At 32.9% G+C, this 24102-nt stretch overlaps 1 protein-coding gene across 1 annotated transcript in view; it reads left to right on the plus strand.

Moving 5' to 3' along the window:
• Window positions 1-11180, plus strand: part of LOC143255343 (dopamine D2-like receptor) — a 135472-nt gene extending 124292 nt beyond the window's left edge. Inside the window, exons 3-5 of the mRNA XM_076510838.1 lie at window positions 4648-4757; window positions 5341-6251; window positions 9504-11180. Of these exons, the coding sequence (XP_076366953.1) occupies window positions 4648-4757; window positions 5341-6251; window positions 9504-9724 (1242 nt within the window). The 3' untranslated portion in view covers window positions 9725-11180. The remainder of the gene's footprint in view (window positions 1-4647; window positions 4758-5340; window positions 6252-9503) is intronic.
• The last annotated feature ends 12922 nt before the right edge of the window (window positions 11181-24102 follow it).

Raw genomic sequence — 24102 nt, forward strand, 5'->3', positions numbered from 1 at the left:
TGATTTATCGTTTCTTGATATAATAAACTAATTTTAAATTAGTGTAGTTGCACCCTAGTTTGCATGTTTGCCCACTCACACTTATAGAAACTGGATTTCGATACCATTGGTGGGCAGAGTACAGACAGCCCATTGTGTAGCTTTGTGCTTAATTCCAAACAATTAGTGTAGTTTTCTGTAGTACGGATTGCTGAGAAAATAAGGATGACTTGAAAATGTAGTACATTTTTGGAAGGTTTAACCCTGAGATCACTTGGTTGGATGTTTAATAAAAGTAATGTTTATAGCTAATAACTAAATTTATTTGAATTCAGTCATAAAGCTACATAAAGAGCTATCTGTGTTCTACCCACAACGGCTATCTAAACCGGATTTCTAGAGTTATAAACTTGCAGACACTGAGAGGGGAGAAACTAATATACAATGTATTTTATACATGCTATTCTTCTGTACCTTATGGTTAATAGAATGATTAGGTTTTAGTAACACTTTCCGGATAAGGTGTGTTATGATGAAGAGTGCCAATGAGGTTGGAGATCTGATTATTAAGAAAACAAAAAGAAAAAACGACTGTGACTGCAGATCATAGCTTTAAAGGGACCAGTTTTCCTTACAATTATTTTCAACACATTGCTAGAAAAATGCAATTTTGGTGACTATAAATGCATATCCTAGTTAGTTGTTCCGAATTTTAAGTATCCACTCTTCTAAACCATAACATAAGTCAATATTAACAGAACATTACGTGCTTGGACAACATGGTACCTATTGGTCCATCTCGGCTGTTCCACAATCTAAACCAAATTAACTTAAAACAAAAATTTAAAGCCAGCCTTTATAATTCATATATCTATCAAACTGTCTTTAAAACTAACTCAAATTTACTGTCTTCACAACATCCAAAGGCAATGCATTCCATTTGCCAACCGCCCTATTAAAAAAATAAAATATTTACTGAATATGGCTCCTACCCTATAAAAGTGTATACTTGTGTTCCCTAGTCCTGCTATTCTCACTGTTAAATATTAAAAAATATTATTCACCTACACTATCAATTCCTCTTACAACCTCCATCAGTCTTCAAAACTCTTACACAAAACCACTTCTTGTTTAACATACTGTCACACTTAATGTTTTTATGTGATATATTGTTTATATTTTGCTTGTTTATTATTGATTATCCATATCAAAAACCTCCCTAGACTTCTACTGTATTTGGTAATTGATAATTTCTTTTTTTGACAAGTCAGCTTTGAAAATAATTTATCTTTATAAGACATGGATTTTCTTATTTCCTACTAAGGTGATATCAATAAAAAGAAGTTATCTCCTTGAGGAGTGTATCTTCAAGACTTATCTGATAATATGAAATATATTTAATACTGCTTTTATTGGCTTCTGGCTACTGGTATACTTATGTCACTATTTTCAGATGATTTTCATGTTAAAAGGATTTCAAAAAATCTCACTACTCTCTTAGGTGTTTTACGTGAGATACTATTAATGATAAAAATATCTCGGTGAGCGTGTTTCTTGAAAAACAACTTGCAAAAATATATCAGAGTTACTTGTTTAATACTAAATAACTTACAAAGTTTTTAAACCTCTTTGTTTTGAAACAGCTCATAAAATTCACCTTGAATTTAAAAACGTAAGATGAAACCTTCTCAATAAAGACTTATGAATGGTTAATTTGCACTATAATTTCACCATAATGTTGATTACGTCATACGAGTCGTCCTAAATTATAATAGTGACGTCTTTATCGAAAATAAAATCATCCAAGGTCACCGATACTTCAATTTTAGGACCATTAATCGTACGTAAGATTGATGAACCTTGGTCAAAATATTTACATACTGTTCTTTGTTGAAGCCATTGTTTACATGCATAAAGCAGTTATTGAATAAATGCGCGGCAGTAAATTCTAGGTTACCCTGCAAAAACATCCAAATAGCTAAATAGTGTGTTCACTTCTGCCTTTCTAATAGTTTCTGATAAGAGAACCCAGGTTTGAATTCTAGCTTTTGCCCAGTACATATTACATGTTTAGGGCTGAGCTGAATAGAATAACTAAAATGTCGGGAAGAGAACTAATTAGCAAACAATGACCATTTTGACTAATTACAATGACGATTATACCGACTACTAACACAGGGAACAAACAAAAATTGACTACAACGTTTCCACTTCATTCCTTCAAATTTGATCAATCCTAAAACATCTTAGTGAAACATCAAATAAAACTTTATCCTTTATACGAAAAACCCAGTTGAAATAAAAATGTATCTCAAAACGGCTAGTTTGGGGTTTAAAACTTTTATTGATAAGCAGAGAACAACATTTCAATCTTTCTAGGTAATCTTCAAATCTTGAAACGTTAAGAAAGGTTAACCTGAAAATAACCTGGGAAGGTCGAAACGTTGTTCTTTGCTTAACAAATGTTAATACCCATACCAGCCGTCCTGAGAAACTTTATCCTACTTTATGAAGATTTTAACCACACCGACTAAAACGCCCACAGTTGGTTCCTTCACTGATGAATCCTAGAACAATTTTAATGGCGATGGTTTATATGTGAAGAACTCTTCACATTTTTAATTTGAATCATCCCATAGTTTACTGCCATGTCATTGTCACAGTTACATCCGTGACTTCATACCTATCACGAGGTATTCATCCTCACTGCCTATTACCTACTCTTCCTTCTGTATATTTTGAACTGTTCGCAATTTCAAATATCCCGGCATGACCAGTTGGTTAAGGTACTCTGCTCGTGATCCGCGAGTCGGGGGTTCAACTTCCCGTCACATCAAACATGCTCGTCCTATCAGCCGTGGGGGCGTAATAATGTGATGGTTAATCCAATTATTTGTTAGTAAAACAATAACCCAAGAGTTAGTGGTGAGTGGTGATGACTAGCTGCCTTCCCTTTAGTCTTACACTACTAAATTAGGAACGGTTAGCGCAAATAGTCCTCGTGTAGCACGAAATTCAAAACAAACCAAATCAATTTCGAATAGAGCGAACGAAAACAACTTCAAAATGCGTTGATTATAAATTCAAATAGGTACCGTCTTTATTACATCTATTATTTTCATCTCACATCCAAGCAAACTAGAATAAGATATTGACACCGAGGATCAACGTTGACAATAACAAAACTTCACAGGAACTTCCTGCCCGTAAACGAAGTCTCTTGGTCAAAATATTTACATACTGTTCTTTGTTGAAGCCATTGTTTACACGCATAAAGTAGTTATTGAATAAATGCGCGAATAATAACAAGAAAGTATTATATGATCAGAAAAATAAGTACAAGTTGTTATTCTGTTACGTATAAGTTGTTTTTGAGCAGCATTTGTTCGTCAGACTAAACATACACACTAGTTTTGAAAAAGTGGATATGTTTATGGTATAATTTTTTGGAAACAGATTAACGTTTTGTTCAGACAGTTTATTTGTTCTTGGTGTAGAGTCATGCCTTTTCACATGCCAGAAGTTACAGTGCGCCAAATTTTTCGATTGTCCAGAAATGGTATGAAGCAAAAGAATAATGTTAGAACAGTAGAGTACAATTGGTGTACTCCATCTAGAATGTTTAAACATTATCAGACTACAGGAAACTTTACTTTAGAAAGGTCTACCAGGGAGACGTTAAAAGATTGTCATGGCCAGCAAAGTCTCCAGACTCTAATCCTAATGAGAATTGTTGAACTGATCTGGAAAATTGCTAACCGCGACGTTAAACCAGTTACTGTAACTGAGCTGCAGTGCTTACTGCTCACAAGATGGGATGAAATTGTGGTGTATATCCATAACCTCATAGACAACATGCCACACCGCCTCGTGGATGTTATTAGAGTACGAGCAGAGCCAACCAACTACTGAATGTTTAATATGGACTGACTCGATTTATAACAATATGATTTATGTATTGTCATTTATATATTGTGTCCATCATGTCCATAGAACCTGTTTCATTATATAAATTACATATGTAGACGTGTTACATAACACGTATTTCTTAGTTTGACAACACTGAATGTATCTGTGTCCTATCTTAACAATAATGACCTTATTTGTCACAAAATATGCAAACATTTTGGCTAAGACTGTACTTAGCTGCCTACAATCCTTTGGAACCAAAATTGCTTTTTATGTGAAATTTGAAGCATTTGAAACTTTAATTGCATAATATTTAATGAGCACAATTATTATTTAATAAACTACGATGCAAAAAAAACAAACTCAGCTACATTTGTTAATTGTGATCTTGTGAACACTGCAGCTAGCAAACTATTATAAAAATTTTATTCAAAAGTCTAACTCTATGGTCATGCTAAGTATTATAGGAGTATTTAATCACAGATGTTAAACTGGTATTTGTTTTCCCAATTTATGATATTGGTTAAAGTAGCGTTATAATGGATGAAAAATACAATAAAGTGGCTATAACGTATAAACAAGTTGGTGATCTCTAATCTTATTCCAGTGAAGTAAGATAGGCCTGTTACTTGCTGCTTAATCTCTGGTATATACTTAATTCCATTTTAACAGTTTCTTAAGTGTCTTTTGTCTTATAATGATTTCCTTCTTTTGAGGATGGGATATAAGACTAGTCAACAAGCTGATGTTTCTTTTCAGGTGAATGTGGATTGGGAGCTAAGTGAAACTCTCTGTGACTTCTACATCGCGGTTGATGTAACGTGCAGCACCGCTTCTATCTTTAATTTGGTAGCTATCTGCATAGACAGGTAAAAACAAAGTGTATTTAATTTTTTTATAGCAGTTACACAGTACATACAAAGCTTAACGCTCACAATGTTGTAAAGTTAGAGCATTAACAGCTTTTTTATTAATTTATTTTACACTTATATATATGTGTAAGATTTTCAAAGATGGAAAGTTCTCTCGTATTTAAATTATATTCGAAATGTACCAGCAAAGAAACAACAACAGTTACGGATTATCTTATTAAGCTTATCATAGTTTTTTATATATGTGTTACATCTTGATCTCTGTAGTATTAATAGTTTTATTATCAACATAATGTTTACCATAAGAAGTTAAAACTATCCAGTTTAAATACTTAATTGTAAAGAAAATGTATCAAATACGTTTTAATTATTCTTCTTCAGTTATCTGAAACCTTTTTATTATTAAAGCTTTTCTGAAAACTGTTTAACGAAAACAAGGTTGTCATTTTCAAAGCAATGTTTTACAACTTGTCTTATGTGTTGATATAATCTATTTCACTTACACGCTTGATGTACTACATAAGTTTATAATAAAGTACAAAATATTTCAACATGTTTACTGAATAAATATTTTTTTCAGGTTTATCGCCGTTACACATCCCATTAAGTACTCCAAGCATAAAAATAGCAAGCGAGTTGCTCTTACTATTGCTATTGTGTGGATTGTATCAGCAGCTATTGGCTCGCCAATTGTGTTAGGCCTAAACACTACGGCTGACCGCAAACCACAACTATGTATCTTCTATAATTCTGACTTCATAATCTATTCTTCACTAAGTTCTTTTTATATTCCGTGCTTGGTTATGATTTTTCTCTATTACAAAATATTCAAAGCAATACACGACAGAGCTAAAAAGGGTATAGGAAAAAGAGAACCACTTTCTTCCTTTACACAACCTGCTCTTGTAATGAAAAACATAACTCCGGTCAGGCAACTTCAAGAAACTTCTCTCAACACTAATCCTGCGATCTGCATTGAAAAACAAGAAGGTAAAACAGAAATCGAAACCGTTGTTGAACCAGAACCCCCTACATGCGCAGGAAACGGAAATTATTTCAACGTGCTAGGGGGGAATACTACCAGGAATTGCCATCAGCACCCAACTCAATCGAAAGATCGACAAGCAACCTCAAGTGTGCAAACACATATCACGTACTCCGCAAATTCAGTTGAGAAGAAAAGAACAGAAAATCATGTATCATTGGTGCAGGAAGAGCGTAGACTCTGTATCGCTACCCTGCGAAAGGATTCGCCAAGGTGTTCGACGATTAGCCTCAATAGGTTAGAAATAAGCAAAACACCAACAAACTGTGGATCCACTGCTTCACCAAGTGGGCCATGCAAATCTCTCTCAACCGAACATCAGGCTTGTACGAAAAAAAAATCAAGATTTAACCTTGGCAGAAAACATAAAAGTAGTCGGAAAAAAAGGGAAAAAGTTTCGGCAAAACGAGAAAGGAAAGCAACTAAAACTCTTGCTATAGTTTTAGGTGAGTTATTGACAGTGGAAAGAAACTAAAGATCAAATGTTTAAATGTTAAATATGTTTTAAATCTTATTGAATGCAGGCCCGGCATGGCCGCGAGTGCGACTCGTAATCTGAGGGTCGCGGGTTCGCATCCCCGTCGCGTTAACCATGCTCGCCCTCCCAGCTGTGGGGGCGTTATAATGTTACGGTCAATCCCACTATTCATTGATAAAAGAGTAGCTCAAGAGTTGGCGGTGGGTGGTGATGACTAGCTGCCTTCTCTCTAGTCTTACACTGCTAAATTAGGGACGGCTAGTGCAGATAGCCCTCGAGTAGCTTTGTGCGAGGCCCGGCATGGCCAAGCGTGTTAAGGCGTGCGACTCGTAATCTGAGGGTCGCGGGTTTGCATCCCCGTCGCGCCAAACATGCTCGCCCTTTCAGCCGTGGGGGCGTTATAATGTGACGATCAATCCCACTATTCGTTGGTAAAAGAGTAGCCCAAGAGTTGGCGGTGGGTGGTGATGATTAGCTGCCTTTCCTCTAGTCTTACACTGCTAAATTAGGGACGGCTAGAACAGATAGTCCTCGAGTAGCTTTGTGCGAAATTCAAAATACAAACAAACAACTTATTGAATAATGAAGTAGTAATTGTTAAGTCCTTACTATCACAAAATATTAAGCTATATTTCAAAAAAATTTCCCTCTCTTTTTTTCCGTTAAACCATTTGACGCAACACATGATAATTTTGAAAAATGAAAGTTTTAGAATGTGTTTATGAACCAATTATCACACTACAGAAAAAATGATAGTGCGCTTAAAATTATAATATACTCTTGTAAATGAAACTATACTGGATCCTGGGAAAGATAGTAGGTAAACTTCATGTATTTTTTGTTATGAGAAAAGCATCATAAAAATATTTTGTATTTTACCGAGTGCATGTTATAAAGAAAATTACTCTAAAATATTTATATAAGAGAATTTAAAAATTGTCATGAAAACATTTACTCCCTAGACAATAAATGGTAGGATGCTAAATATTATCATTGCATGAAAAGTATTAGTGACGTGTGAATACAAATTAGATTTGGACAACCTGCAACAAACGTTACAGCACCTCCTTTAATAAATGTATATAACTCTTACCTGGCGAACATATTTTACGTTTTCTGTTAAGTGTCGCAAGTGACAGGCTAACGAGTTTTAAACAGATTTTTATTTTATATTTGCATCGTACAATTTCATGTTATCTTCCAAACTCCCTTGAGTTCAATATCAACTGTAGTTTTATTGCATTGATAAAATTTGGTTCACTGCAAAATTGTTAATGTACATACTTATATACATAAGTATATGTATATATTTAAAAACTGCAAATGGTAATTAATAAACATATTGTTATTATTTAAGGTTATAAGACTATATAGTCATGCATAACGCTCAGACAAAACTTTTTGAACTCCATACAAAAAGGCTAGAGTATCTATCACCTCATTTAATGCTCTTCTTCAATAAATTGTCTTATATTAATATTAAACAATCGTACAAAAATTGAACTTACTTCCTAGGCCCGGCATGGCCAGGTGATTAAGGCACACGACTCGTAATTTGAGGGTTGCGGGTTCAAATCCCAGTCACACCATATATGCTCGCCCATTCATCCCTGGGGGCGTTATAATGTGACTGTTACTCCCACTATTCGTTCGTAAAAGAGGAGGTAGCCCAAGAGTTGGCAGTGGGTGGTGGTGACTAAATTAGAGACGGCTAGTGTAGATAACCCTCGTGTAGCTTTACGTGAAATTCAAACCAAACCTTACTTCTTAATGTATTTTTTCTTATGAAATATAATATCATTTTGCATGTATATCCAGTTTTTCGTCATTGTAATACCAAAAAGTATCCTCTTAGTGACAAAGCATTATTTTAGTTCAAGAACTCTGTAAACATCTGAAAACGGTAACAGAAAATTGCAGCAGATACAGGCGAATGATGTGTATTTAATTTGAAATCTAAACAGCTTTCTGCATAAGATCATGAATCATCAACCCTTAATTCGTTTATAAATATGGTATTAGAAGATGTTGTTAAGCGTGAGTTTTAGGCCAAGACAGTTACTGAAAACATTATACGTTTATAAATATTACATATATTGTACTTCAATCAGTACAGAAAAGAAATTACCATACATTTTTCCGTCTTTGACATAAACTACTCACACAGTATTAATGTAACAATGGTGGTATCCTGTCCAATGTACGTATTTTTTTTGGAAATGGCTTAAACTTTCTTGTACGTATGAAATTGAATTAAGAGTTAATCTTGTCTTGCATTTAACAAATAGTTATTTTGTACTAGCTGGCGTACCCTTTCCCTGGACGGATGTCATGTAACTTTATGATTAATCAAAGGTCACCTTACAACATGTACAAGCTCCTTTCCTTATATGTAATTGTAAAGAACGCCAATAAAAATAGCAAAACACAAAATGTTAAAGCGCAAACCTGCATGGATCAAATAAACATTCTTGACAAATTTGGTAAAGCTTTATCTACAGGGATCCATTCTGGTGAAGATCCAACCACAGCCTGCTATGAAATTACATGGAAATATAACAAACATTACTATTATATCTACATATATTCGCATACTTTTATGCCACACAGGAACCAACAAGTTCAGAAATTAAAAAAGAGACATGGATTGATAAGTACATTTCTCTCTCCTATTATAATTTTTTTCCCAGCTTTATCGGCTTTAAATAATAGTTTATTTTTAATACAGATAATTAGTTAAACCCAAACAGAATTGAAAAGGAAACCAGCTAAATTCTAGCATAGATAAAAGGATGTGTTTCGTTGTTAATGTTTTTAGTCGACTACTTTTTATTTATGAAAATTAGTTAAAACCTCGTTCAGCAGGATTCATTGGACATGTATTGCATATACCAAGCAATCTTACCTCCAAATGTCAGTTTAAATTTATACAGGAGTTAATAGATTTGTCAGTTACTAAAGTATTTAGCTATTTTAAATACTTAACGTTACTCAATATTAACAGAAAGTATAAAGTTGTTAATTCTTATTTGTCATGCTAATAAAACTTATATATGTTTCCTGCTTCCAAATTATTTTTAGAGTAAAATATTTTTAAACTTTTAATACTAACTTTTTCAGAATAAACAGTGTCTTCTACTGTTCTAAATAATAAAAAAACATTACTGACGTTTCATAGGTAGAAATATACTTCAAATTATTTACAAAATATTATTTTTAGGTGTCTTCCTTATCTGTTGGGTTCCGTTTTTTACGTGTAACATCATCGATGCTATTTGCATAAAGCTGACCAGTGTCGACTGCAGACCCGGAGTGACAGTGTTTCTTTTAACTACATGGCTTGGCTACTTAAACAGCTGTGTGAACCCAGTCATTTACACCATTTTCAACCCGGAGTTTAGAAAAGCTTTCAAAAAGATCCTTAAAGAGCTTTACATGTAAACAACAGATAAAACATTAACATCATATTATGATTCCTGTTCATACCACGATATTTTAGAACAAAACTGTAGAAAGTAAGAATCTAATTAGATTGGAAACTATTGTTCTTCGATAGTTTCATCTGTGGATAATTATCTTAATAAACCATTCTCTAATGAAACAATTTGTGAAATTATACCAATTTTCGATTTCTCATCATGGAAACATTAGAAAATATCACAGTTCTCTTTCTACTTTGGGTAAAATTGTTTTCACATAACGACCTTGACTGAAGAAAGTTTAAATCTAGACCTTATGTATACCTAAAATCCAGAAACTAATTGTATCTTGCATATTAGATTCTTTACTTGTTTATGATACTAGCAACTTGTATGAAAACGGAAAAAGTGTAATAAACTGTTAACTGTTGTAGTCATATGTACGAATATAACGTAATCACAACAACGTTCATTGTACTGTCATGTGTTTGATGTTATAGTAAAATAATTTGTTAGTAACGAACTCTTAAAGTCTGCTACTTTCGCACTTTTGCAAAAATCTCTTGAGATATTAATACACTTAAAACATTTGTTTCAAGGTGTTTGAAATAAGGAAAAGAGGCATTTTCATATTTTTGAGGATTTTAACATTTTCATTAAACTAAGTAAATAAAACGTAAACAATTAATCTTAGATATAGAACAACATTCTTGCTTGTAATTAGTAAACGGAAGCTCACTCTAAAAAAATATTGTACAGTTATCTTCATAAGTGAAATCTACCCACTAACACCCTATCGCTCATTAGACTAGTTTTCTTCTATTATTATGATGAAAGCTTGTTACTACCTACTCTTTATTCTACTGTTATTCTAGTCTACACACCAAATACGTATGTGAGTGATAGAAATAGCAATGAAAGAACACCATATCTTACTTAGCAGATGAAGCAAAAACGCAATAAAAGAACAAACTGCCAGAAATCTTGATATTGGAGGAATTAGTTTTGACACATTTGTTTATTCCTTTGACCTTACATTGTCTTCTGATACGCAAATTGGTCAACAACGCCTACGACACTTCAAAACTTTGAATTCCCTAAAGTACACAAACAATTAGAAAGTTGTTTAGCTTAAAGTGGCCTTCAAATATGTTGAAATTAAGTCACTCTAAGCTAAAAAACATCATTATCTCCTGAGTTTCTAAAGAAAGGTGAAATTTTGGAATCACATGGGCCCTACTGAGCAGTTTTCCTGCCAGAAGACAACTCGAGCTGTAGGGATACACAAATCTGTCGAAACCAGTTTCTCCAATATCAATATTCCTAACAGTTTGTTCCACTTGCTATGATTTTTTACTAACTGGGTAATAGAACATTAATATACTGTACTTTGTCGAAAATATTGATCAATTCATTCAGCTCAAGTCTTCCAATTTACACTATCGTCCATAAGTAATTCAATATATCTGGAGCGTCAATTTAATTAGTCAACAATCACAAAGTACTGTAAAAAAATATAAAGTAAATTTACTGAAGTTCATTAATTGATATATTAGAAAACATTTGATGAACATTAAAATCATTTACTTTTATTTTGTATTTTGCTTTTCATAGTACGTAGAAAACGTTTACTGAAAAGTTTTTTAAACAAAATTCAACATTAAAGAAGGCTTTGCCACATTACAAAACCTTACGAGGAAACTGTTTAAACTTCTACTATTATATAAATGAAGGATATTTCTGTGAATATCTGTGGAGCATATTTATGAGCATTTACCAAATTTACTTCCATTTTCTTGCAGTAATCTCTCTGTGAACAAGAGTACTATTTCGAGCAGTTTTATCACACTCTGTCTATATGTTTATTTTAAGATGAAAAGATTATTGTTTTGGAAAAATATGGTACTTGACAGAAGTAAACATAAGACTGAAACCAAGAATTCAGGAAATTTGATATTATAAATGTGTTTCAAGAGATGAAGAAAGAGTTTCGTACGATAATTTTGCGAAACTTGTAAAATATGTAACCAGTTAACAAAAATATTACTCTTTTCTACACTCCAGTTGTAATAACCTAGTATTTTAGATAATTTTGTTTAACGAAAGCATGAAATCTGTAATGACTGCTCCTTAATATAAAATAAATGTTGTACGTCTTTTTCTTCAGGGACTGACTTAAAATGTTTAGATCCTACGGTAAATATTTAGGCGATAATCTCAAACAAAGTTGTCGTTTTTCCTCTTCTTACTTAGAAATATATGTAAACAGCTCAGTAAAAATAAAACGTGATTCATCGATACTTTTTTCCTAAATTTATTTAACTATCATTGACTGACAACATATATTTCATTTGATGTATTTTCTATATATATATATATACGTGATTTGGTTTGATTTTATACAAAAGAGTAAATAATTTATATTTGTATTTTATTTAAAAAAAAATTAATGAATATCAGAAAACTTGTTATTATTAAGTATTTTCTCATGTTCAATTTTCCCTGTTTAGGCTCTTTTGTTTACAGTTGTTCTCCTTTATTCCATATCAAGACTCTTTCAATTCTAACTTGTACATATATAATGAAGCCATATAGTAACATTTTATAATGCGGAACAAAACATCTCTTAAGTTAGAATCTGGTTACTTTACATCTTCTACTTAACGCCATCTGTTAACAACTAGAGAGAAAGTGTGTTCCATCTTATTAAAGGGGCCCGGCATGGCCAAGCGTGTTAAGGCGTTCGACTCGTAATCCGAGGGTCGTGGGTTCGAATCCCGATCGCACCAAATATTCTCGCCCTTTCAGCCGTGGAGACGTTATAATGTGACGGTCAGTCCCACTATTCGTTGGTAAAAGAATAGCCCAAAAGTTGGCGGTGGGTGGTGATGACTAGCTGCCTTCCTTCTAGTCTTACACTGCTAACTTAGGGACGGCTGGCGCAGATAGCCCTCGAGCAGCTTTGCGCAAAATTCAAAACAAACAAACAAACCTTATTAAATAAATACATGTGGTTACATTTTAAAAAAATAAGGCGATCGCAAAGCCAGATGATCACAATACTTGTATTGTACTGTTACATCCTAGTGGCAACGATTACTTATCAATGTTTCTGAAATATATGTTTCAATGGGTAAATTTAAAAAAGTTTTATTATGATGGCATTTTTATTCTCTACAACTGGAGTAAATCTATTACGCTAAAATTTTTGGTTCGTTTTCCCACGGAGAACAAAACAGGCAGCAAAATGTAGATTTACTCTGAAACAAACATTAAATGTGGGAAGGTGAAGTGATTACCAAAAGCAAAGGAAAAACATTCATATAGAAACACGATTAAATGTAATTCTTTCTACTCTATGACATCGTAGTTTTATAGTCGTATTTAAATAGTATCACTTAATCCTGTAGAAAAAATTACAAAATTGAAATTTTTCCTAACATAATATATGTTACTTGAAAACTGATTTTGATATGTATTAAGTCAGCTTATTAATGTACGCATATCAATATGTTTTCATCAGTCATAAGAAACACGATGTTAATTAATACATCAGTTTCTTTCAGTTTATTTTGTTGTTAAACGCAAAGTTGCACAATTGGCTATCTGTGCTATACCAACAGCGAGTATCAAAATCTGAGTTTTAGCATTGTTGTCCTTCAGACTCTGTGCTGAGCCAATGGAGCGGTTTTTTTTTTTTTGTTCTTAATAAATATGTTTGCTTGTTTTTATGACTAAATATAAACACGCGAACTGAATTATTTAGTAATTGCTCTGCATTTACCGACTTTTGAAAGATAAAGTAAGATGTGGGTTGTCAAAACTTTGGACCTTATATTACAAGAAAATGCCACGTATGTAAGTTACGAACTACACACCACCACAGAAAGTACTAATTTGTGTTTCTACAATTAAGATAGCTTTTGAGGTTTCAAAGTACATAATATAAATAATACAAAGCTAGAAATGTATCTTAAGATAGCTGGTACGAGTATTAAAACTTTTATTAAAACAAAGTAGAGAACAACGCTTCAATCTTCTTAGGTCATCTTCAGGTTAACCTGTTTTTATTATAATAAAAGTTTTAATACTCATACCAACCGTCTTGAGATACACTTTTACTCCAAGTGGGTTTCTTGTCACTAAGTAATACAAAGTCAGATTTTGAAATTTAATTCTGACTTGTAATGTCAGTTTCCAATCTCCGTATTATAAACAAACAATAAAAATATTTTAACTAAAATTATGTATTATTCGTTTTTGAGTTAACGTGTTACTCATTATTATTATTTATTGTCTTTATAGAACCATCCCTTAATTCTATATGCTGTGTTTCAATTGACAATAAAAGCCTGATGTCGCCTGTTCTAAACAGCTATACTATCATAAACAGTTGCCAAACTTTTATAAACATTACAGTACACATGATCTTTCTTCTACTTTGAATAAACGAAAAATTTTGATTTTAATTTTTACAATTTTTTTATTTCCTCTTATGCATTTTCTCTAAACAAAACTTGTGAGATCTTTACCGCAAAGTTATGGAACATCGCATTTCTTATTACTGACTGAAAAGATAAATAACATTTGCACGTTCAACCTAAAAGTTACAATTTTAAAAACACTGCGATATTTTCAACATTAGTTTGGATGCGTTTTTTAAAAGCAAAACAATACTGGGCTATCTGCTGTGTCCACCGCTAGAAATCAAACCTCGTAAACTTACTACTGCATCACCAGCGAACACAACGGTAGTACTTGCTTTCAAAATTCTCCTTGATCATTGGGTTTATGTGCGGTTCCGTCGGAAACTAATAAGGTTGAAATACAACTGCTAAGCTGTATTATTTGTGAAAAAGCTTTCTACTCATATTTATTAATAAATATTTTTATGGCAGAGCTGAATGTTCACCTAACTCCGAGAAAATTAGACAATACATTTATTTCGTCTGAGTGAATTCCAGAAACCTTTGATGCAGCACAGAAAGAAAATAATGGCAGTTTTTTACGTTAACAGATAGCTATCGAAGAATACAAAGATAATTAAATTTATGTTACATATATGTCTATATATACAAAGATTGAACAAAATATTGAAAATATAGGTAATCTTTACTTTTATTGTAATATAAAGTTGATCCTCCATAAGCTGACAACAAAACATTAACAGACAATGCAAGTGATGAAACAAAATGTATGTCATACACCAGATAAAAGCATTTGTTATCACTTCTTTATCAAAGTTTCTTTTAAATGTTAAAGTGCAGTAGGTAATGAAAGACCAGTTTCAAAAATTAATTATAGGTGTTCAATAACATATAAATTTGACTATTGTTGTGACCAAATTAGGTGCCCACACACTTACTCTTTTTCTTGAGACCAATCATTAATAGCATTCGTACAGTATCTTGCTGAACGAGTCCAACTCAATTTGGGAATAAAGTCCTCATCATAAAGCAAACCTGGTCTACAATGTTGCTGATGTCAAAGCCGTGATCTTTACTGAATATAGGTTGATGAAAATTATCTCTCCTGTTGTCTTGGGTTTTCAATACTGAACTGTTTCGATTCATGATGTTGCCTATTTTATAATTATGTATGTCTCCTGTTTTAATCTGATTTAATTTATTATGATATTAGAAAGCTTAACCTTATGGTCATTATTATTCGCATTAAACATTGCAACATGTCTTGTTTTTGGTATATTGTAGTACCTTTAATGTACACTAAAACTAACCAATTTTCTCATAATTTTATCTAAACTATTCAGAAGCTGAAATTGTCTTATTAATGTTAGAGGTACATTGTAGCAATGTCTATTAAAGTTACTTAAAATTATTTTCTCACTGATGCTGGAGATTAATATTAATGTCTGTTAAAATCGACTAAAATCGTTTACTCATTTTCGTATTTAGTTAATAGTAATTTTTGTTACAATCAACTAAAATCGGTTTGTTAATATCACAGTTAATTCAGAGCAATATCTTTTAAAATAAACTAAAATCATTTCCTCAGTATGACAGGCACCTTATATCGATGTCTGCTAAAATTAACTAAAACCCTTTTCCCACTGTTGCAGGCAGTTAATATCAATGTCTGTTAAAATTAAGAAAAGTGTTTTTTCATTATCTTGGGTAGTTAATATCATTATCTGTTGAATTAAATTTAAACCGATTTTTTTAACATGGCGAACTGTTCAAGGCAATATCTTTAAGAATATTTTGGCTCGGAACATCTAAAACAGTACTTAGAAGAGTTTAAAGAAACAATACGTATTACCTTAAAACCCTTAGGCCATTAAAAGTAATTATGCCATAAGTTTAAGAAACAAATTGTAATTATTTTTAGTTTACTCAAATCTCCACGATTTTCTCAGTTTTAAAATTCTGATGAGGATATCATGTTCAGAAACCAATAGATCACCAAATGTGTACTTTAAAATTCAATTAATGAAACTGGAAGTAAAACAGAGTTAAAATATCATGAACAAGAACAAAATCAATATATATATATATATATATAAACTATGAAGAATCCTGCTTTCTTAACGTGTTAAATGCATATGGCTTTTATGCTTTGATGTTTGGTTCAAGTTTACTGAAATAAAATAAAATGACACAGGTTTATCGGGTTCTTTCATCAAGTAGTAAAAACTTTCCACAATCCCTTTCAAGAAGAAAAGCCGGGCGTTGCCTAGTGATTAGCGTGAAGACTGTAAATTTGATGATTCATGGTTTGCGTTCCGTTATCAAAATGTCATGCTCTCGACTTTGGAACTGTGGATGCGTTTTAAAAGTGAATATCAACTTTTACAATCTGATCAGATAACAATTTGCGTTACCGACTTGTTGCCTAATAGTTTAAAAACTCGGGACTATTAGCGTAGGTAATTCTTGGATATTTTTGCATGAATATCCGAAACCAGTAACAAATTTCTATAACTGACCAAGAGATTAGGGGCTAGGTTTAGCTGAGTAATAAATCAGTAGTTTGTATTAGTTCGAATAATAACCATTGCACATGAATGGACGCTACTATGATTTTATGCCATCTGTTTTATGCAATGAATTAAAATAAGTAAATCAAGTTATTTTTGGACAGTTTAATATTAGATTCAGTTTATAATTAATTGGTTATTGACATCTTAACGGATAGATTAGTAGTCTATTGTCTTTTATTTAAAACATGCTCTAAATGTGTTGGATGTTTCTGCATAATTCACGATTTTTATGTATACCCTCTTTGCTTTTCATATCTTCGGTGGCCCGGCATGGCCAAGCGTAATGAGGAGTGCGACTCGTAATCTGAGAGTCGCGGGTTCGCATCCCCGTCGCGTCAAACATGCTTGCCCCTTTTAGCCATAGGGGCGTTATAATGTGACGGTCCATTCCACTATTCGTTGGTAAAAGAGTAGCCCAAGAGTTGGCGGTGGGTGGTGATGACTAGCTGCCTTCCCTCTAGTCTTACACTGCTAAATTAGGGACGGCTAGTACAGATAGCCCTCGAGTAGCTTTGTGTGAAATTCAAACATATATTCGATCATGTATACGTTAATCTCTATACCTCACCCGTCTTTATGTCTTTTGATATTATTTCCTATTTTTTTATATTAGTGCTGTTCTATGTTCATTAATGTTTCATGTTATTTTCTTCAACAGATAAGCTATCTGTTAAATGGAAAAGATGAGGAAAAAATCAAAAGTAATTTAAGTAATGATAAAAGAATTGCCATAAGCCATATAAACATGAACAGAAATAAAATCGCAAAAAAAAATAAACAGAATGAAGAAGAAACGAGAAATACAAAATGATGTGAATAAAGATTAAAATGAAGTATTGACCAATGAAAATACAAGAAATAGATGTACAGCTTCATAGAAATATCGCCTATTTTGAACGTTAATGAGAACGAACTCTCAGATCCTTGGTTTCACAACATATCCCACTCCTTTACTTATACACATATCACCATTTACTCAACGGTGAGTCTGATGACTTGCTTATAACGCTGAAGATCGTAGTCCACTGTGGGGAAAATACAAACAATCTATTTAATGATGAACCCACTTGAAGTAAAAATGTATTCTAAAGACGATTGGTATGGGTATTAAGTCTTTAATTAAAATAAAGCACACAGCAACGTTTCAGTCTTCCTGGTCATCTTAAAGCTTATGTTGTTCCGTACTTTATTTTAATTAAAGTTTTAATACCCAGACAACCTATTTCGTAACTTTTCACTTAGGAAAGAACAATCACTTACATGTGTACTTCTATTATTCTAGAGTAAGAAGTCTTAACAACCACTGTTTAGTGGGAGTACTAAATAGAGACTAGATCTTTGTCAAATTAATGCAAGGCATTGTTACTATCTAGTTAAATATAAAAGGATTTTCAATAGTTTTATAAAACATTAAGGGAAAACCCTATACGTAAAAATCAACACACAAAATAACATTTTACTTTTAGGAAAGATTACAATGAAAACTTTTTTTTTAATTTATTTTGTACAGTTAGAAACATCGAATTAGAAATGACACTTCATGAAATAACTTCTGACTCTCAAATTCAGTTATTTAGAGAAGCTAAAACTTAAAACATAAACTTTGAACATTCTTTACCAGACATTTACATTTTATAATTCTCCTATTTTTAGAAATTTGTGAGCACATCTTTAGGAAAACAAAGTTATTCCAAAACTTTCTTCGAAAATTCTTGTTTTGCAAAGCTAACATTATATTTGTTTGTTTTGTTTCAAACACTGAAGCCTTTTAGTATTAAATTTTTTTTTTATATTTATAGCAAAACTGCTACTGGACATCTGTCGCCTAATATTGAGCTACTGATTAGATGAAAGGAAGGCAGCCATTTAGTAGTATCCTACCACACACCATCAACTGTAATAGAGTACCAACAATTTTGTGGGGAAAATAATTTTATAATAGTTTTATTCTTCATTGTCAACGTTCATTGAATATCAGTAATAATTACCATAAAGTAATTTACCTTTACTTTCGAATATTTGAATTAGTGAATCCAGTTGGCAGTTGAAAAACGTATGAAGTATGTAATATTTGTTATATTATGTGAAAAATTTAAATTAAATGCTTCTTTTATTACTCGTAAAACGCTTCTCTCTTGTTTCTTAAATAAGATAATAACCTCAGGTTGTAACCACCAGGGAGCACCTACAAAAATGTACTACACAAGTACGTGTTTTGTGTTTTTCCTACAGCAAAGCCACATCGAGCTATATGCTGTTTCCACCAATGAGAATCAAATCTCTGATCTTAGCGTTATAAATAAAATGTTACGCTACACAAGTAAAAAATAAAATGTTTGTTTTATTATATTTTTGTCTTGATACATAGAATTACATTGAATTATTGCAGTACAAATTATGAGTCAAACTTTGTAACATCATAAATGGCTATGTCTCCAATTTTTCCATTAGTTAAATTACCTGTATCTTCTAATTTGTTATTATAATTATTCTAATACACACACACAACCATTAAATTTTTATTGAAGTAAAATCTGAATTGTGGCTAGTTTCTTAACTTATATATATTGGTTGTTTGAGTTATTTTTTTGCATTCACAACAACAAAACGTGTGAAATTATGAATAAAAATGTTTTATTACCAAATTTGCTACAAAGCCCTCCTTCTTTAAGGGTATCTGTACGAAATTTTTATATTTTTATGGCATACTTTTCTTCTGTTGTCCTTTTTTTAACACACTTAAGAATTATCAAAGTATATACAGTCATGTGAAAAAGTTAAGACGCCCTATGAAAATCTGTGTATTTTTGTAACATTTTTGGATATATAGATATTTAATCTCAATTTTAACAATACTGAGAGATTATAGGAATATAACTACACAATTAAAACTGAAGAAAGGACTTTTCAAGATCTTCTGTAAATGTAGTTCTACAAAAATGATATTCTAACTGAGGAAAAAGTTAGGACACCGTACCCTCTTTGGCTGAAATAACTGCAGTGAGACGCTTCTTGTAGCCATCTACCCGTTTCTGACATCGGTCTGAAGAAGGTTTGCCCTTACTCCTCAATGCAGAATTCTTTCAGCTGTGAGATGTTTGAAGGGTTTCTTGCATGTACAGCCAGTTTCAAGTCACCCCACAGTATCTCAAAGGTATTAAGATATGGGCTTTGACTCCACCATTCCAGGACTCTCCATTTCTTAGTTTTCAGCCAATTCTTAGTGGATTTACTGGTATGTTTTGGGTCATTGTCGCGTTGCAGGGTCCAGTTTCGTTTCAACTTTAATTTTCTTACAGATTGTCTCACATGATCCTCAAGCACCCTCTGATACACAGGAAAATTCATGGTGGATTCTATGATTGTGAGCTGTCTAGGTCCTGCTGCAGCAAAGTAACCCCAAACCATGACACTTCTACCTACATGCTTTACATTTGGTATGAGGTTCTTTTCCTGAAATGCTGTATTTGGTTTACGCCAAACATGTCCTCTGTTCTTGTGTCCAAATAATTCAATTTTGGACTCATCTGTCCAAAAAACATTATTTCAGAAGTCCAGGTATTTGTCTGCATTCTCTCTGGCAAACTTTATTCTGGCCTTGATGTTTCTCTTAGATAGCAAAGGTTAAATCCTTGCACACCTTCCATGCAAGTTAAAATTGTGCAGTCTCTTTCTGATTGTAGAGACATGGACTTTCACATCAACAGTAGCCATACCCTGCTGTAGGTCCCGTGATGACATGCTAGGGTGTTTGGAGAACTCTTTTAGCATCTTGCGATCTGCTCTCGGGGTGAACTTGCTTGGACGACCAGACTTAGACATGTTGGCAGTTGTTTTGAAAGCCCTTCACTTGTTGACTATTTTTCGGACAGTGGAATGGCTGATTTCAAAATCGTTTGCGATCTTTTTAAATCTCTTACCAGACTCATAAGCTGCTACAATTTTCTTTCTGAAGGTCTCAGGCAGCTCTTTTGCTCTCACCATGGTGCTCACTTTCACTTCAACAGTCAGAAGCACACCGAACTAAATGTCTGAGGTTTAAATAGGGCAAGCCTTATTCAAAATAACGATATTCTAATCATGTGCACCTGGTGTGATACACCTGTGTGTGAGTTGAGCCATTTTAAGTGGGAGTTACATTACAGAAGATCTTAAAAAAGTCTTTTTTTCAATTTTAATTGTTTAGCTATATTCCTATAACCTCTCAGTATTGTTAAAATTGAGATTAAATATTTATATATCCAAAAATGTTACAAAAATACATAGGTTTTCATAGGGTGTCCTAACTTTTTCACATGACTGTATCTGTAAGAGCTAGACATATAGTTATAATGGTTAATCGCTAGACTACTATGTTTTGTAAAACGATAGCATCAGAGCTCGAAAATCTTCTAGAATGGTTTATTTTGCACAAAAAATTCACTGAGTACGAACATTTTTTTGCAAAATTGTACTGCCAGAATAAAACGAAAAATTTTGGATTTCGGAGAATTTTGACAATATCCTTATGTATTTCTCGTATTTCTTTTTCATAAATGCATTTCAACATGTTTTAACAAAACGAAAATTTGTTGTATTTGTTTATAATATTCTTTGAGCTCTTTTGAATAAATATCGGTTTTTACAGAGTTGAACAAGAAAACTATATGAAGGTGATTGTTAGTAATATTTCTTTAAAGGAGGAAGCTTATAGCTAATTTTAACAACGATCTCTTCTATCGAAGCAGACTTTTTTTTTATAAACCTTGTTTGTTATTCTTATAAATTGTGAATTTGCACTGCTGTTATGCTTCAAGTAATTGCGTTGTAAAAACATTAAAAGAGGAAGCTTATATCTTCTATTAAACCTACTGACGAATTATTCTGAGCAGAGAAAGGTTCGAGGACAATACATCCTTTGGAATTATTTTTTCATTAAACAAAGAAAAGAAAAAATTCTCACTGAAGCGTATCAACTGTTCTTGTTACTGAAATATTTGTCTTAAGGATAACTGAAACCATCGATTACATTTAAATTGTGTAGATGAGCCACCCACTGTTCTTCACGTCCATTTCTCTTATTGTACGACGCACATTAGAAATCGCTCGAATTCTATGTCTTCAGAATGATTTTATTCATTTTTAAATTTGAGATTCACCTACCTATAATAAAGTCAAGATGGTTTGCTTCAACCCCTTTTATATGTTTACATTAAAATAAATAGATTCACGATGTTATAATCCAAGGAAGAAATAATGTAAAATGGAAATTAGCTTTTACTGACTTGGTCAAATTTAAAATAAAAATGTGGAGCAGCTGTCCGTATTTCGTTCTAATTTTTTAAATTATAAAAACGTTCTTGTGACTGACTAGAAAGTTTCAAATTAATTACTTATCTGCGCTTATTACTATCTGCGCTAGCCGTCCCTAATTTAGCAGTGTAAGACTAGAGGGAAGGCATCTAGTCATCACCACCCCCACCAACTCTTGGGCTACTCTTTTACCACCGAATAGTGGGATTGATCGTTAACCCCCACGGCTGAAAGGGTGAGAATGTTTAGTGCGACCGAGATTCGAACCCGCGACCCTGAGATTACGAGTCGAACGCCTTATCTCACCTGGCCATGCCGGGCCTCTACACATGGGGCTATATGCGCTGTGCTCACCGCAAGTGTATAGAATCCCAAAGTTTAAGCTTATAAGACCTCAATTTTACCACTAAGATAAGAAGGGGAAAAGTACTTCGCCCTTATAGCTGCAAAGATATTATAATAATAAAATTTAAAACAGAGGTACTTTCTGTACTGTATTTTTAGGATATTTCTTTTAACTTCTAACTGAATTAAAGTGAAATTCCACAAAGTACCGTATTTTTCGATGTATAAGACGCACTTTAAAAAAAAAAAAAAAAAAAAGGGTTCTCAAAACCCCAGTGCGTCCTGTACACCGAAGGTAAAAAAAAATTATGCTTTCTTAGGCATACTCTACCTAGTACAGTAAGGACTAGAAACTAGCGCGATCAATCTTTACACCTCCCTGGGCTTGTTTTCTTTCTCTTATAGGCTAAAGAAAATGGGTTATTATGGGAAACGACTGTAGGACAATGTTCAGTTACAGGATCCTTTCTTTTAATTAAATTAGACATTGCACTAAGAGTACTAGTGTAAAGATCACAATAAAAACATATAAGTTTGGAAAGTGATAGTAATTGTGAACACAATACTCTATACGGGCAGCTAACCATATTTTTTTTTATAGACACTACTTTTGAAGTATTCTAAAGAATAATAAAATATTGTGCTGATGATGAACAAATAAATAAATAATAACTGTGAAAATATTTTGTTCCCTGAAGATAGCCTTGAAAATAGCGGCGCGTCTTATTCTCCGACAAATACGGTAAGTAACTGATTATTCAATACTTTTGTTGTTGTTGTTCTTTCTGGACACATAAAACATGTCAATGATTTCATGTGACACTACAACAAAATAAATTTATTTTTTATTACTTATTTATTTATTTTTTAAATAAATTTGCTTTATCAGTATCTGTACACCCAGCCTTTCTGTGACCTAGCTCATAAGCTTGGGGTTTATAACATTAAAATTTGAAATTCCATCCCAACGGTTCACATAATCCAACTGGCCTATTGTGCATATTTACATCTAAAAATTAAACAAGCAAAGAAGGAGTACCTTCGCTAGTTTATGTGATTGGCTTATATGAATAGTAATGAAACCAAGTTATGTTTAAAAGCAGCAAATATATTTTACAGTAAAGAACATGTTTTGAGTGGTACACTTTTTTATAAAGTTTCTTTGGACAGGTTATGAAAACTACTGTTCTCAAAAAAATATTAATAAAATAAATATGTTATCATAGAGTTTCTTTGTAGCTAAGCAAGAAGCTACATGAAAGGCTATCTGTGCTTTGCCCACCACGGGTATTGAAATCCGGCTGGCCCGACATGGCCAAGCGTGTTAAGGCGTGCGACTCGTAATCTGAGGGTCGCGGGTTTGCATCCCGGTCGCGCCAAACATGCTTGCCCTTTCAACCGTGGGGGCGTTATAATGTGACGGTCAATCCCACTATTCGTTGGTAAAAGAGTAGCCCAAGAGTTGGCGGTGGGTGGTGATGACTAGCTGCCTTCCCTCTAGTCTTACACTGCTAAATTAGGGACGGCTAGCACAGATAGCTCTCGAGTAGCTTTGTGCGAAATTCAAAAACCAAAAACAAACAAAATAAATCCGGCTTCTAGCGTTGAAAGTCCAGAGACGTACCGCTGTGTCACTGGGGAGCTGTTATCATACAATAGATTCTTGTTCATGTGTAAAAGAAAAAATATATATTGTGCAGCTTTTTTCAGTAAAATATGATTACCAAATAATAATATAAATTAAAAAGAAGTTCCAAATTATT

The sequence above is a fragment of the Tachypleus tridentatus genome, chromosome 7 (genome assembly GCF_004210375.1).
Source record: "Tachypleus tridentatus isolate NWPU-2018 chromosome 7, ASM421037v1, whole genome shotgun sequence".
In the NCBI taxonomy this organism is placed as follows: Eukaryota; Metazoa; Arthropoda; class Merostomata; order Xiphosura; family Limulidae; genus Tachypleus; species Tachypleus tridentatus.